Source organism: Etheostoma cragini, chromosome 20, assembly GCF_013103735.1.
Source record: "Etheostoma cragini isolate CJK2018 chromosome 20, CSU_Ecrag_1.0, whole genome shotgun sequence".
Classification (NCBI taxonomy): domain Eukaryota; kingdom Metazoa; phylum Chordata; class Actinopteri; order Perciformes; family Percidae; genus Etheostoma; species Etheostoma cragini.
In genome coordinates, this window is record NC_048426.1 from 13,765,827 (window position 1) to 13,780,805 (window position 14,979).

A 14,979-nucleotide genomic window follows, 5' to 3' on the forward strand; every position below is an offset into this window, starting at 1 on the left:
CATAAAGGGAGATAGTGTTAAGGGATTTAAATTTGGGAAGCCAGGCAGAGCCAGAGTTAGCTGGGACTTCACTGCCCCAAGGGCAGGTCTTGCGCTCGCTGTTAAATGAGCCTAGACCATAATCCCTTAGATCCTGTATTTGTTTGTAAAAGAAAATTCCTCCAATAACCCTCCAGCCCACACAGACACTCACTTTTTAATAACTAATGCCATTTATAAAAACTAAAATATGTCAATGAGGTTATTCTGAGGGAGCAGTTGCTTGACTTGTCCAGCCAAAAAGTTTCCCCGCAAAAGTTCATCCAACAACTTAGACAAACCACAAAAACAAAAAACCTTTTTAAGCACACAAGCCCATAAAGACACACTGCCAGGGATAACGCAACAGCCATGTTGCAATGGTTTAATTTCATGCAGTTGGTTACTGTAAGCACAACAACATTTTCATGGGAGTACCTAGTGGGATAAAACTTACATCTCCTTGAGTTAAGAAAAAGGAATGTTATTGGCCAAGCGGTGGGAAAACAATTCTAGTAATAAGCATGTACGTAAGAATTCAAGAAAAAGTGATGTTAACCTTCTGTGTGTGGTCAGAACAGTGGGAGATGGTGTTCAACACTTTCATTTTATTAAGAGTGAGGGGACAGGCTGGATGTGAGAGCCCTGGGCTGGTCAGTAATTAAGGTCAATTGGCCCATCAGCCTTTAGCAGTACAGATGAATGTTTACCCAGAGTGGGGCTAATTGCACTCTTATAAAAGGGGCCCAGGGTGTAGACAGATGCATGCTGGAGTGCTGGCTCTCACACATACTGCCCCATGCTGGGAAAACCACAAACATACCAGAGGGCACGGCAATAATCCACTCAGCCGTGCCACTAATGACTGTAGAGGAGCGATCGTCTCAGCTCTCCACTGTCTGAGAAGCGCAGTTTGTGGCTGAGGGACGGGTGGAGATGGCAGTAGGAGAGACAAAAGTGTGGGGGGGTAGGGGAAATAAAAGGGAGGAGTCGCATTAGGTTACTCAACACTGGGTGGGTTTACCATCAGTGATCAATTAGATGAGAAGTCAGGTTTCAGGCCCAGGGGAGGGGGCCGAGAGGACAGCGGCTGCAGGGTCAAAGGTTATCAGGGAATCCGGATAATAGCCTCACAGGAAGGGGGGAGTAAACCTGAGCACAGAGGCTTCTGATCGCCAGTAGGAGGCCCTATCTGCCTCCAGAATAAAGTGTCCATAGTCTGACCCTGCAGCACTGTGCACCCTCTTCAACAAGAAAACCACAAAATTGGTTTACAAGAAATGTATGTAACTGTACAGTGAAATGAGAGCTGACTTACCACCAATGTTTTGGATAATAATAGAAATTCCCACCAGAACCTTAAAAGAAATTTCAAAAGGTGTTTAGTACAAAACTGTCTCCTGGTCTAAGTGAGTGAATTTCTTTACTGAAAGGGCAAACTCACACTGATTCAAAAGACAACACTTACTTTTCCTGGCTTTTGCAAGGCTCGCTCTCCAAGGTCTTCATAAGAATTGATACCTATGAGAGTAAAATCCAAAACAATCAGACATACTCAGCAACTTAAGAGTGCTCAACAGATTCAGCATTGCATTTTTTGACTTATGGTGGACAGGAGTCAAGGGTTTTAAAGGGATGCAGCAGAACTAGAGAATTAACAGTTGAGGCACTCATCTTTCTTTTCAAAATTTGGTGCCTACATTACCCACAATGCAACTCGACTCATGACAGTGTAGTTTTGCTAGTAGGGGCTAATATAGTCTTGAGCTGCTAGCCTCCAGCAGAGATGGGGAGTGGGCTACAGAGCTCACTTCTTCCCAACTCAACACCCCATTTCAAACTTGTAGTCAGACACAATAAATTTGATGCAACTTATCAGACAGCTCTCTCTGGATCCACACAAGGCATTATACACGTATGTAGTGGCAGACCTGAAAATACACTTTTAATTTGCAAATTTGGTGGAGTTCCTTTTCAAAGATAATCAAAAATCAGGATAGGATGCCCTTAACTTTAAGAAACTCTCAACACTATTTGGGTGGTAATTAATAGATAACAAACTAATAATGTCTCTTTGTATCTTGTCTCATGTCTCTTTTGACTCTAAACCTGATTCCACATCACCTGATTCAATTACCACTAGGAAGTAAATGAAGACAAAGTTATAGCAACATATCAGCTTGTCTCCCTAAATAGTGATCTATTCATGTGTGACGTAAGGGGGACAGTCCAGGGTGTGGGTAAAAGAAAATCTGGATGAAACCTTCTGGATAAACGCACAGGGAAGTGATTATCTAAAGTTAGACTATGTATCCATTGTTAGTCTCTCACCTGTTTGGTCACATAGCTTCAGAAGGAGATGTATAGAGTACGCTGCCAGGCTGGACACTAGTACTAACAGGAGACTAGAGCGGAAAAGTGCACAGAGTAGAAATTAGCGTCCATGTAGTTTGTGGTCTGATTTATTTAAAAAGCTGTCCGCTTTTTAAACAACCCTGTGATAAAAAGGTGTAATAAAACCATTCTTACCAAAAAAAAACTATTCCAGTATTAGCCATAGCATAAGCTAGACCTAGTATGCCGCTGCCCATGATGGCATTCATCAGGTTAAACACAGAGGAGGTGAAGGAGGCTCCTTTGGCCCTGGTCTGCACTGTTCCCTGCACACACAGGAGAGATATCATGTAGATACAAGATAAAGATGCAAAACAATGAGTGTGAAGACAAAGGAACAGAAGAAATCTGATTATTTTTGTAAGAGCTTTAAGAGAATTGCTCTTGACAGTATTAAGAACAACTGGCCGGCCCTGATGATAGATGTCATGAGACAACACTGCAGTGGCATGTTGGATGAGGGAATGGGAATGGATGGGGTGGGATTTGAGCTGCTGGCTTTGGAACAGCTGCCTGAGCTCAGGATGAGGGTGCTGCCCAAACTGCTTGACCTCTCTAATAGGGGATATCCTGGAGAGAACGAGTGGTAACTCTGGTGTCAGTGTCACAACGAGGTTGGATTGACCTGCGAGCCGCTGAATCGGATTCACCCTTGGTTACAGTACTGAAAGACAGGAAGTAAACTATGAGATGAGATGAGATGCCAGTGTGGATTGGTTGCCGTGTTAAACTATAACGCAGCAAATTAAATTACACAGATTAAAATATACAAAGAATGTGACTTTTAAAATAAATATGCACTGGCAAAATTATGTGATATGGCATAAATTAATGAATTCATCACTAGCATATTAGTGTTCAGGGTCACTGTTGGGTAAAAGCATATCCCAGCATGCGTGGTCACCAGTCCATCTCACCTGGGTCCTTTTATATTTCATGGCTTGTGCTAAGTTTCAGATTGGTGATAGGATTAATCAAGTTGACATGTTCCCTGTAAAGTTATTTAAGACATATGTTACTATGAGTGGTGCAATTAATTAACTTAACATGACAATGTGTCATTATATCAAGTGCAAGGACTTTTCTCCTCTCACCACTTCCTTTGAGCGGGGGACACTGGCCACAGTAAATCAAAATAAACAACACTGACGGATCAGTGTAAACATCCACCTGCACCCTGTTGGCTGGTCGGTAGCACCAGTCTGTTTGTTTGGTCACAAGGGCCGGCAGTGTTCAGTCATGGTGCTGGCAAATCATAGCCAAAATATATTATAGGATGTACAGTATGTGTACATGTGTTATGTCTGTTTATAGTTTTTCACCAACTACGTAATGTAAGAAGTCATGGAGGTTTGTCTGACAATAACCATTGTCTATATATCCACACCTGTATGGCGGAAGCTAGAGAGGGGGTGAGTTTGGGTTCAATTTCTGTTTGGTCTGGAAATGCAACCTCAAGTTTCACTGCAAACGCAAACTTCGTCAAATCCACGTTCAGCTTCACACACAGTATTTTTCATACTGTTGGATTTTGTCGTTTTAGTTTTTTCTTGTTTTCAAATGGGCTGCACGATATATCGTTGTTTTTTTATCGTCATCGAGATATCAATTGGAGCGATAAATACATCACGAATGGCTGTGATATATCACGAAAGACACTGAGGTGTTTAGTCAAGTTAATCAAGTTAGTAGAAATCTGGACATTAAATGTAACTGCCATTCATTTTAGTGGTACCTTTTGTATTTAATTCAATGTTCAATTTGTTCAACAAAACAATGTTGGAAATGATTTTCATTTTATTTGTTTTAAATTCAACAAGGAATTTGTTGTATTTTCGCAGTATACTAAAATCAGCAGAAATTAGTACATTATAATATCTGTTTATTCATCGCAAGTAATATCATTATGGAGATATTTACCAACCTAATCCCATATCTTCCTCATAAAGGACAATAAATCCTTAAACGCCTATCACGGAGTGGAAGTAGATAATTCAGATAGCGCGTCCCACAGGTGTTCTCTGACGCAGCGGTTTATGGAGGTTTCGAAGAAGTCGCTACATCTATCGTTGATGCTGTCCCTAGGCTGCCTGCACTCGCAGCCCTCTCTTTTTATTCAAAGTCTTTATTTTTCCTTGCGGCGCATCGTTCTCTACATCCATGAAGCCCACGCTTTTTTTTTTTTATTATCATCTTTAAATTTTACAAAACTTTGACATCAGTAGAAGGTTAAATAAAAAACAGCATAAAAAAATAAAAAGATAAATAAAACATCCTTACTATACAGTGAATATATATTATCTTAATAGAGAAAAAAAAAAAAAAAAAAAAGAGTGGACATATAAAAATATTTTTAAAAAAAAGAAGAAAAAAAAGAATATATATATATATGAGAAGAGTGGATTAAAATATCCATGCAGCCCACTCGCAGAGTGCAGTCTGGTTATTATGACGTAATTAAGTGCTGACCACTCCGACTGCGTCAGAGGTGCTTGTTGAGGATGTGATCCGCGTGCAAAAAGAAGTTATGAAAATAGATAATAACGAGCGCAAGAAACGGAGCGGCAAACCAACATTCATGTTTATGAAGCAAACGTTTTCTTGTAGCTCCTCAGCAGCAGCCACTAGTCCAGTTCGCTGCTAAGATAATAATAGTGAAGAGCCAAGCACGGCCAACAAGCGATGAGCCCATAACTCTTAATAAAGTGAGGGCAGGTAGAATTGCTGGATTCCCCTAATGTGGGACACAACTAAACTCCGGGGGCTGTGGCTCTTCCCTAAACTAATGAATGTCAGTGAAAACTAGGGTAAAGCAAAGCTGTAGTGTCATGTGATCCAAATCACAATTTTTATGGCGGGTTGAAGGTTTTGTTTGTTTGTGTGTGTGTGTGTGTGTGTGTGTGTGAAGGGAGCAGGGAGTCTTAAAGAAAATAGCAGAAATAGCAACTCAATAAGGCCCTTCCATTTTATTCCATGAATATAGTGTTGACGTTATATGAAAATGTGTTTCAGATCACAATGGTAAAGGCGTAACAGACAAAGAGAGATCGTCAGACACACAGAGAGAGGCAAGCGAAGGATAAGACAGGGGATTGAAATCAGTGGAAACAGGACAGGATGAAAGGAGCAATAGAGGATTGCAGGCAGGTCACGGACAATGGTTGGGTCCCTAAAGTGAAACTGCTGGCCAGGGCATGGAACGTACCCAAGTCTACTCTTCAGAGCAGGGTTAAATGGAATGGGCAATCTGAGCACACAGTACACAATTACTTATTGAGGAAGTTTTACTACATTCATGAATGACGGTGCAGCATTGTTTAGGCATATTAACATAGACTTTACAGTGTCCCACATTAGATAAATGTCTGTCACACATTAGGAAGCAGCACATTTTCTCAGACAGTTTGGCATTAAGAGCACTGATATCTGTGTAATTTCTTTTATGAATTAGGTATCTGAATTTTCTCTTTTGACTTGATTAAGACACCCCGAGGGTTTCAAAATGGTAATGGGTGTGGATTCAATGTGTTATCTTCACATCGTAAAATTCTACAGAAGTTCGAAAAGCTAAAAATGTCCCACATTAGGGCAATCTACCCTAATACCCTAACAACATTAATAAAACCGCCTCGACTTGATCCGAAAGCTTTGTAAAAAGAAGAGATTTCTGCAGAGAAGTGTGACAATTCATAAAATTGATTTAGTGTCAGAAGCAGAGCCAGGACTCAGTAGTGTACAAGGGATAGCTGCTGTCAGTGTGTAAGGCACATCTATGCTGTTGTACCACAGTGTGTGAACAAGCAACCATGATCAGAGTAGAACTTTGCAATATCACCACATTCTATGCTTAATTGTTACTTGTGACCCATTAAGCCTTTTATCCTTAAAGTAGGATAGTAAATATACAAAGCCTACTTACTTTCAATAGGATTAAGGTAACATGACATATTATACAAAGGAAAAACTGTATGCTGATGTCAGTAGAAAGTCCAATACCATTTACTTTATTCTTTATGTCTATTTATTCTTTTATTTTATTATAAGATTTGGATATCAGTGAACACTTATTTGCACAGAAAATAGATCTTGATATTATAGAACATCATTGGGTTTTTAAATATGTTAACTGTTTTACATTGTGAAGCAACATTTACTGTGTTTACCGTTAATTGGAAATGGTGATATTTTACAAAAATACACTGAATTACAAGGCTGTAGAGAACAGTTCGCTATTGCAGACTTATATTCTAAGGTTTACATTATTTTAATATAGTCATTGTCAAGTAAAGCGGGCCAGTCTAAGGAATGAAACTCCAGGGCTGAACAGGAGTCCCACTCCGGCCCTGTTGAGGATACGGACTGAGGAGGAGCTTTCAATATACTAGTATTATTTAAAAGATTACCCATAGTCTGCTTTAAAGGCTGGTGCTGATTTTCTTTTTTGACTCAATATATTTTAATGTGACTGTTTAGGTAAAACAATTAAGTTAAATCTAAATGAAATACAGCTATAAACTTTGGAAAGCTCTCTCTAGGGCCACAGAACATAACTGCAAACTGATGTCTCATGTAAATCTATGGACCATTTTAAATCTAGGCCTACTAATGACGTGTAAAATTAATTTTAAGTGGCATAAGAGATTAAAAAATATATAAATAGAGAAAAATCCTCAGGGGGGGGGGTCATTTAAATACCACGGTGTCATTTCTTTTTGAAGGTGAACTTTCCCTCTAGGTGCTGACAGAGCCAGAAAGCAGAGAGGAAACTAAAAGTACAACGAAAAAGCGCGTGATTTCTGACATAAACTTTGACAAGTCAGTCAACTTCATTTTTGATAGTTCACCTAGCATGGAAAAACTGCTGCTTATTCCGGAAGCTTTCATATTTAGAAGCACTGTTTGGCTCTGAAAGACGCGTTGTTTTAGTACTTACATTCGTTAATAAAGGTGTAGTTTCGTTTCCCTGGATGTCCCCGGCGCCACATTTACGATATAAGTCAGCGGTTTCATTAACATTGATGCTCATTTTCTACTCTGGAAAACTCAGGACACAAGCTACAAGTAACTATCACTCTCTGCCTCGTCCAAGCGCAAAATAAAGTTATTAAATCATATTCTCTTAAATCACGTTTAAACTCCGCTCTGATGCTGACTGTTGTTGTTTATCACTCACGTCACGTGCCTTTCTTTTCCGTCGCATTTGGAACGTGAGGAGACCTCCCAATCAGAAAGCTGTACTCTCCGCTCGTTTGACCAATCACCCGACGACTCTGGTCGACTACTGATGACGCATTCAAGCATGCCTGAAAGCGGAGGATGTTGAGGTGAGCTCTGAATGTGAAATTTCTCATACATAATTGCATATTTAGCATTTATTTAAACCAAAGTCGTTACTTTTAGTTGAATAAAACACTCAGTTTACAGTTAGGATGTGCTTTATAACTTTTCCGCTTCATAACTCAACGTCTTTGTCATTGTAGGCTTTTCTTCCGAGTATTTACGTCTATACAAAGTGAAAGAAACCTAAAGATTGCCGCCGTTCATCAGAGCTTCTGCTCTGCAACCTCCTTGCCAGCCTCACTTTGTTCTGGCTTTGCTGTGAAGACCCTAATGGAGCCTAAACTGTACCGACCCCCTCCAGAGGTCCGAGGTATGACCTCTCTGGACAAAGAGGCCTTCACACAGACCATTACTGTTCCAGCTCTACGGGTGCCCACTGGGGTCTTAAACAAAGTAGTAAAGAGCCTAAGAAAGGCGACCATCCAGCGCCCAGGGGTGCCCAGAGTGGTGCAAGATAAAGAGGAGAGCAGTGACTTCCGTTTAGTCCTGTTGGACCCCCACAGAGTGTCCTCACCTAGCTTCTTCAGTGAAGCTGAAGCCGAAGCTCTGAGGTCCTTCAGTGTCGCTGAGGAGCTGCAGTACTATGAGCTGCGGCTTACCTATCACAACCTGAAGAGTGAAGAAGTGCTGGAGGCTGTGCTCCCTCAGGGCCAGGACGTGACCTCTGGGTTCAGCCGGGTGGGACACATCGCACACATGAACCTGAGGGACCACCAGCTCCCATACAAGAACCTCATAGGTGAGAGACAGATGTTGGAAGATTCCCTCATTGTGTTGTGATGATGATGATGATGGGGAGTGTTGTCTAACATGTAGCGCCAAAATCTGCCAGTTTTAGTCAGAAACACTCTTTATTAGGTTTTTCAAAAAACTTCTTGTACTTTACATGTAAAGTATACAATTTGTTTTTATTTTCATTGCTAACTAGGTGGCTGCTTCTATTGTAGGTCAAGTCATTATGGACAAAAACCCTGGTGTCACTTGTGTGGTCAATAAGACAAACACGATCGACTCCACTTACCGCAACTTCAAGATGGAGGTGATGGCCGGAGAGGAGAACATGGTCGCCAAAGTAGGTTAAATCACAAATGTGCTATCATTTCACGGTAATGATTTACATGTACTGCATAGCAGCGCTATCCATTTGAACGGTCATTCTCAGATATAATCAGATCATTGGCTGATGGTTGGTGACATCATCTTTGTGCTGCAGGTGAAAGAAAACGGGGTGACATACGAGTTTGATTTTTCTCTTGTATACTGGAATCCCCGGCTGAGCACAGAGCACCAGCGTGTAGTGCAGCTTGTGAAACGTGGTGACACTGTGTTTGATGTGTTTGCTGGTGTTGGACCCTTCGCCATCCCGGCTGCCCGCTCGGGGGCCAACGTGTTGGCCAACGATCTCAACCCAGAATCCCACCGATGGCTGCAGCACAACTGCAAACTCAACAAGGTGGAAAAGAAAGTCAGAACCTTTAACTTGGATGGCAGAGCGTTCATCCAGGGGCCTGTGAAGCAGGAGCTGCCTGTGTTGCTGAAGGGAAAAGCCAGTGTCCATGTAGTGATGAACCTGCCTGCGTTGGCTCTGGAGTTCCTGGATGCGTTCAGGGGCCTCTTGCACCAGGAGACTTCCTGTGATGAGAACCTACCCACAGTGCACTGCTACGGCTTCTCTAAAGATGACCAACCTGAGACAGATGTGGTGGAGAGGGCTTCCCGCAGCCTCGGGTTCTCCCTGAAGGACCAGTGTTTTGTCCATTTTGTGCGTAATGTAGCACCCAACAAAGATATGATGTGTGTAAGTTTCACACTCCCTAAAGAGGTCCTCTTCAGCGCGGATTATGAACAAACAGGTCAGTTCGTAGACTCAATTTTAATCCGTTTTTTTTTTTCTGCTATATTTTTGTGCATTATATTTTCCTACTTCGAAATGAACAAAGTCAATTAATCAATTAAAAAAAAGACAACTAGTTTTGATTGAGTAATTTTTCAAGCAAAAATGCCAAAAATTATGTTTCAAGCTTCTCTAAATTAAATTCTAAATTAAACGGCAACTATTTTTGATAATCGATTGATCAGTTAGTCTTTTTTTTTTTTCACACAAAAAAGTAAAAGATTTGATTCCAACTTCTTAAATGGCATATTTTCTAGTTTCTTCACTCCTCTATGACAGTGAACAGAACGTCTTTGAGTTGTGGACAAACAAGACATCTGAGGACGTCATCTTGGGCTTCAGAGAACACTATTGTCATTCTTTTTTTTACAATTTTCTGACATTTTATAGCCCAAACAACTACTAGGAAATTGATTAATCAAGAGAATAATTTCATTAATCAATGATAAATATACTATTTATTTGCAGCCCTTGTATTTGCTGGGTACAGTATGTGTATGTTTGAATGTACTGGACAATGGCACTACATGAAGACTATTGTCCAACTTGGTGGACAATAACGTTGTACTCTATGATATTCTAAATAGATTTTGTTTATCCACAGAGCCTTCAGTAGAACCTGCTCCAAAGAGACAGAAGTGTGAAGATTCAACAGATTCAACATAATCATATCGACCCGCCTCTATAAGGAAACATTTGATTTGAGAATTTTGAGGGGTTCTTTTTTTTTTTTTTTTACAAACTGAGTTTAACTGATTATTTTCTAACAGATGATCATCTTGTCATAAGAAATTATAACCCAACTTTGCCTGACCATACGTCTTAAGTTGTTATCTTTTAAATAAATCTATAAAATCATTGAAGGCTTTTGAGTGGTCATTGTGTTTATTTAAATACAAAATTAACAAACATTGTTTGTTCAAAAAACACATCGTTTAAAAAGAAAAGAAAAAAGTCACACACACCTTGACGAAAAACCAACCAGTGCAACCATCTACCAAAGCAGCTGTTGTTCTCTCTGTAGCAGTGTGGCTCTTATTGTCCTTTTAGTCACATTTCTAACCAGTGGCTGTTTAAGCTCTGATGTGCTCAACGTTTCAGAGGGAACAGCCCACTGAAAGCATCCTGAAGAGCTCGATGACATGCCAAAGCTGATGTGTATCCTCCAGCTGTGTCCTGAGGCATGGCAGCCCGCACGTGGTTCAGATACCTGAGAACACACAGAGAGCTTTGGTCAGTAACAGCAGTGATGTATTTTGTAAATACAGTGACTGACTGGCAGCTTGAGAGCTGCTTTCAAATAGTAGTTCATGGGAGTGTAACTTGAGTGTACGTTTATTCTTCATTAAATCCACACTTGAAGTTATTTTTTCTGGCTCTCTGCGACCCTTTGGCCCTTTGATGAGATCAACCAAGACAGACGTACCCATACACTTACACTGGAACACCTTGTGTCTAAAAGCCTCTCCAACATGGTGCTATTAAAGTATTATGGGTGTCTTTTATTTTTTAAGTGCTTACAGATGTAGCCTGCCAAAGCCCCTTTTCAAGTTCTTAAGCAAAGCCAAAAGTCACTGTTTATTTTCACATTTGTGCACAGACAGAAAAACATTTGAGCTGTTAATTTCGTCTCCACATCTTGTCACCACGGTGATAGACGCCCCTCTACTTATGAGCTGTGTGTGTATGGGGGGTTGACCTAGGTCCCTAACCACCCTAATCCTTCCTTCACGTTGTTTCGTGCCGTCATTGGGGGAGAAACCTGCATACTGGTAGCATCTTGACTACAAAACTAAAAAAGCAAAAGTCCTCCTGCAACCGAGACGACACGTAGCCTTGCCTGTCAATACTGTCTCCCCCTACACCCCCCACCCTGCAGAAATCAGAGTCCTGGCAGAGAGGGTTAAAGCCCTCACACGAGTCTGGCTTTGTGGCCCCTGTTCCTCTGAGCAGGAGAAAACTTCAAAGTGAAACGGGAATCAAGAGCACAGACAGCCCTCTGTGATTTCTGTGTCCATTCAAGCTGCTTTACAGAGTAACCTAACACCTGTGGGGAGGCTCAGAGAGACAGAAAGTTGATGTGTGTGGGTGCATGTATAAGAGATGGACAGGGAGGAAAGAGTGTTAGACTACACGCTGAATAGATCATTTTTTGCTTTGGTGTTTTATGATTGTGCAAGGTGCTTTGCTCGTAATGCAATAAAAACCTTCCCTGAAAGTAAAAGTTAAAACATATTCGCTAGCACGACTGAGACATAAACACAAAGTCAAACATTCATGAATATCACACAAGATGACCTTGTCATGTCTTACAATAGACAGTAAAACTGAGAGGAAGAGCAGCAAGAGATGTCAATCAGCACACAAAGGCCACTCATCGCCCACTAGAGAAGCAACACACAAGTTCAAAACAGGAGGCCCAGTGATTAATAATAACTTCATTAGGCCCAAGCTGCTGTAGCCTGCCCTTCAGAGCACTTGAGGGAGGTCTTCTCATATGGCTTCCTGCATCAGATGAGTGCTATCTATTGATTATATTGTACTGGGCCTTTTTAATGGTGAAAAAAGTGGGCTATTTACAGCTCGGCTAAGTCTGCTCTTCCTGCTAATCTAATCCCCAAGCTACTCATGTGGTCATTCCTTCCAAGAAAGCTGAGAGCTCTGTGTAACTTTATACCTGCCTGCCCCTAAGGAGAGAGAGAGAGAGAGCAAAAAGAGAACATGAAGGAAAGGGGGGAGGAGGGGGAGTGGTGGGAAGTAGAAGGAGGAGGTGAAATCACCTTTGGGTATCATCATCACAAACCCTCTTCTCTTAAACCAACCCTGTCTGCCCTCTGCTCACCCCTAACACCCAAGGTTAGTTCAGTTCTGCTCCATTAACTAAGCGGCCGTATCTGCATCTTCCTGTAAAGGCCCGCGGCATACATGTACATACAAATAACCGGCTATAGAAGAAGCTGAAAGATGAACTAGACTCTTTTCACATGAGTGTACTTGACAAAGATGAAACATTGAGAGTTTCTTGTTGTTACACCTAAGACATGTAACAACATGAAATGCAGCACACTTGCCTCCAAAAACAGGCAGTCTCTTTACATTGCTTTCAATCATAAAACGAGATAGAACACACACACACACACACACACACACACACACACACACACACACACTCTAAAACAGACGCTTCAAGACCCTCTGACGCTACTGTTTCAGTATGCACTCAGTCTCCACCCACTCCCACCCTGTCAGCCCCTCCATCCCCTCTCTCTCCCTTTCTCTCTGAGGACTGGACTGCCTTTTGTTCACAGGGCCCTGAAACCCAAGCTGTGTCGGCCGGTAACATCTTTCACTCTCCGGGCCCCACTGGAGCATTAGCTGCAACTTGATATGGGTCTTTTCAAAGCCCCGTATTATTGGGTAAATATGGGTCACTTTGGACTGGCCCATTATGTCGCTTGGGGGGAGTGGGAAAAGACGAGTGCAGGTGATGAAGACAACTGAATGACACAGCATGACAGTGTGCGTGTCAGACTGCAATTGCCAAAAGGGAATATGACAGGGGGTTTCCATTAGTATACACACACTCAAAAGACTGATGTATGTTTGGCCAGATGTTTTCTCAGATGAACATCTCAGCATGAGTGTCAAATTTAGATTTATTTTTCTGTATTCTCAAAAGCATAATAGTTGATAAAGCGCATTATTTTGAACCTCTACTCACCACACACCATCTGTTGTAACCACTTTCTTCCAAAAAGCCATGTGGATCAAAATTGTTCAGAGCCAACAGCATTTTTCCACTTGTGTCTGGAACTCTGAATACCTGCGCAATGTCTCCTGCTAATGCTAATAACGGTCAGAGATTTTCCTGACAGGACCCCGAAAGTATTATCCTATCCGCCTGCCTGGAAAACACCGCACAGCCCCATCTCTAATTCAAAGTGAAAAGATAAGTGGCGTAATGTTCCGGCGGGGTTCTGCTTGATTTCCAGCTGAGAATGTGTGGCTCCTCTTTGTATTTGGATTCACGATGCTGCTGCGGAACAGAGGGTGTTTGGGTTCCTCTGGGAAATAGCTGTGAGGTTGGGACTCCAGAGGGAAAACAGCCGATATTAGATGGAGGTGCAGGCTGCGTTGGGCCTCTTGTCTAGACTCCATGTGTTGGCTGGAATTGGATTAAGAAGAGCTGTGGAAGCCCAGGCTTGATGGAAAAGAAAAAGAGGCCAGTAATGCTACAATGGCTTTTTTTTAGCAAGCAGACACTTAGTCAACATGCAAACGGCAGAGCAGACCCACGGGGCAATGGAGCAATCTGAATCACTCTTAAACAAAGCTAACTGTAGAATTACTGTATGTGGTTTGGCTGCTTTCTAAAGCCTAACAGTTCAAAGATGCTTACTTTGGCTCAATGGAACTACAAATTTTCGTTTTCTGTGTGTAGCCGTTCTCAAAATCTGTTCACTTCGGGAAAAAATAAAGCTTGAGCTAGCAAGCTACACACTGAAAAGTTTTGAAGAAAATGGATCGTGCAATAAGATGTTATAATATATAGCCAAATATGCTTACAGTATTTAATATCGAACTGGGATGGTATGGGACTGATTGGTGGAGAATGCTATGAAAGAAGTACACATGGCAATAGCGAAATAATTTAAAAAACTAATGTTACTGTATTGTGTTAACAGTTAACTTCATTTATTATTGTATGTTGCATTTTCTGTTGCAAGGTGCAAATATTCCACCAAAACAAATTCCTGCCTTGGCTTTTTTGCAGAGCCAGCGTTGTGGGTCTGGAGCTTAGCACCGCCCAAGACGATTGTGATTGGTTTAAAGAAATGCAATCAACCCAGAACGTTTTTTTCTTCGATCCTAGAATGTATGTGAGGTGTGACCAGACTTTACTCCACAGCTCTGTGGAGATAGGTCTGGCAATGCAAGACTAAAAGAAGATAAGCTGATTTTTTGTTACGGGAAACTTGAGACAATATTGGAATGAATGGGATTTTTTAAGGGAATTCATTAAAAAAGAAAATTCAAAGCAACAACCTGAGAGCCTCAGCTTGGCACATGTCCACTTTCACAGCACTCTCACTGATTCATGGTCAGCATTTGTTTATACTTCAAATGCGAATTTTTTGTCATCACCACGATTCATGACCCACACACAGTACGCTGACTTTCAGGCAGTTGGAGATATTAACTATGTATTAGAGCCCAACCAATAAAGGATTTTTAAGGACGATACTGATGTTAATACTATAATATTTAAAAATCGGCAGATATATATACACCAACGTGTACAAAACATAAACAGATTGGTAATTTGTAGTTAT

The 14,979-nt window shown here is 41.3% G+C and overlaps 3 protein-coding genes across 6 annotated transcripts in view; 1 reads left to right on the plus strand and 2 right to left on the minus strand.

Moving 5' to 3' along the window:
• The window catches only part of slc38a6 (solute carrier family 38 member 6), a 47,452-nt gene that overhangs the window by 22,387 nt on the left and 10,086 nt on the right, over positions 1 to 14,979 (minus strand). For 2 of the 3 annotated variants that reach the window (XR_004654874.1, XM_034858823.1), the window contains exons 1-5: positions 7,346 to 7,595; positions 2,548 to 2,678; positions 2,350 to 2,423; positions 1,487 to 1,539; positions 1,337 to 1,376 (exon numbers count right to left, since the gene is read on the minus strand). Coding sequence is in view for 2 of the 3 variants with exons in the window: in XM_034858823.1 (XP_034714714.1) it covers positions 1,337 to 1,376; positions 1,487 to 1,539; positions 2,350 to 2,423; positions 2,548 to 2,678; positions 7,346 to 7,438 (391 nt within the window). In the remaining variant the exon portion in view is untranslated. Of the gene's footprint in view, positions 1 to 1,336; positions 1,377 to 1,486; positions 1,540 to 2,349; positions 2,424 to 2,547; positions 2,679 to 7,345; positions 7,596 to 14,979 lie in introns of those variants that run through there. The other variant, XM_034858822.1, reaches the window with a different exon arrangement.
• trmt5 (tRNA methyltransferase 5) lies at positions 7,643 to 10,505 on the plus strand. The gene is made up of 5 exons (XM_034858821.1): positions 7,643 to 7,736; positions 7,893 to 8,491; positions 8,700 to 8,824; positions 8,966 to 9,605; positions 10,251 to 10,505. Exons 1-5 carry the CDS (start codon positions 7,729 to 7,731, stop codon positions 10,310 to 10,312), a joined length of 1,434 nt encoding a protein of 477 aa, XP_034714712.1. The 5' UTR covers positions 7,643 to 7,728; the 3' UTR covers positions 10,313 to 10,505.
• The window catches only part of mnat1 (MNAT1 component of CDK activating kinase), a 34,823-nt gene continuing 30,270 nt past the window's right edge, over positions 10,427 to 14,979 (minus strand). For both annotated transcript variants that reach the window (XM_034858853.1, XM_034858852.1), the window contains one exon: positions 10,427 to 10,856. In XM_034858853.1, coding sequence (XP_034714744.1) covers positions 10,736 to 10,856 — 121 coding nt within the window. In that variant the 3' untranslated portion in view covers positions 10,427 to 10,735. The remainder of the gene's footprint in view (positions 10,857 to 14,979) is intronic.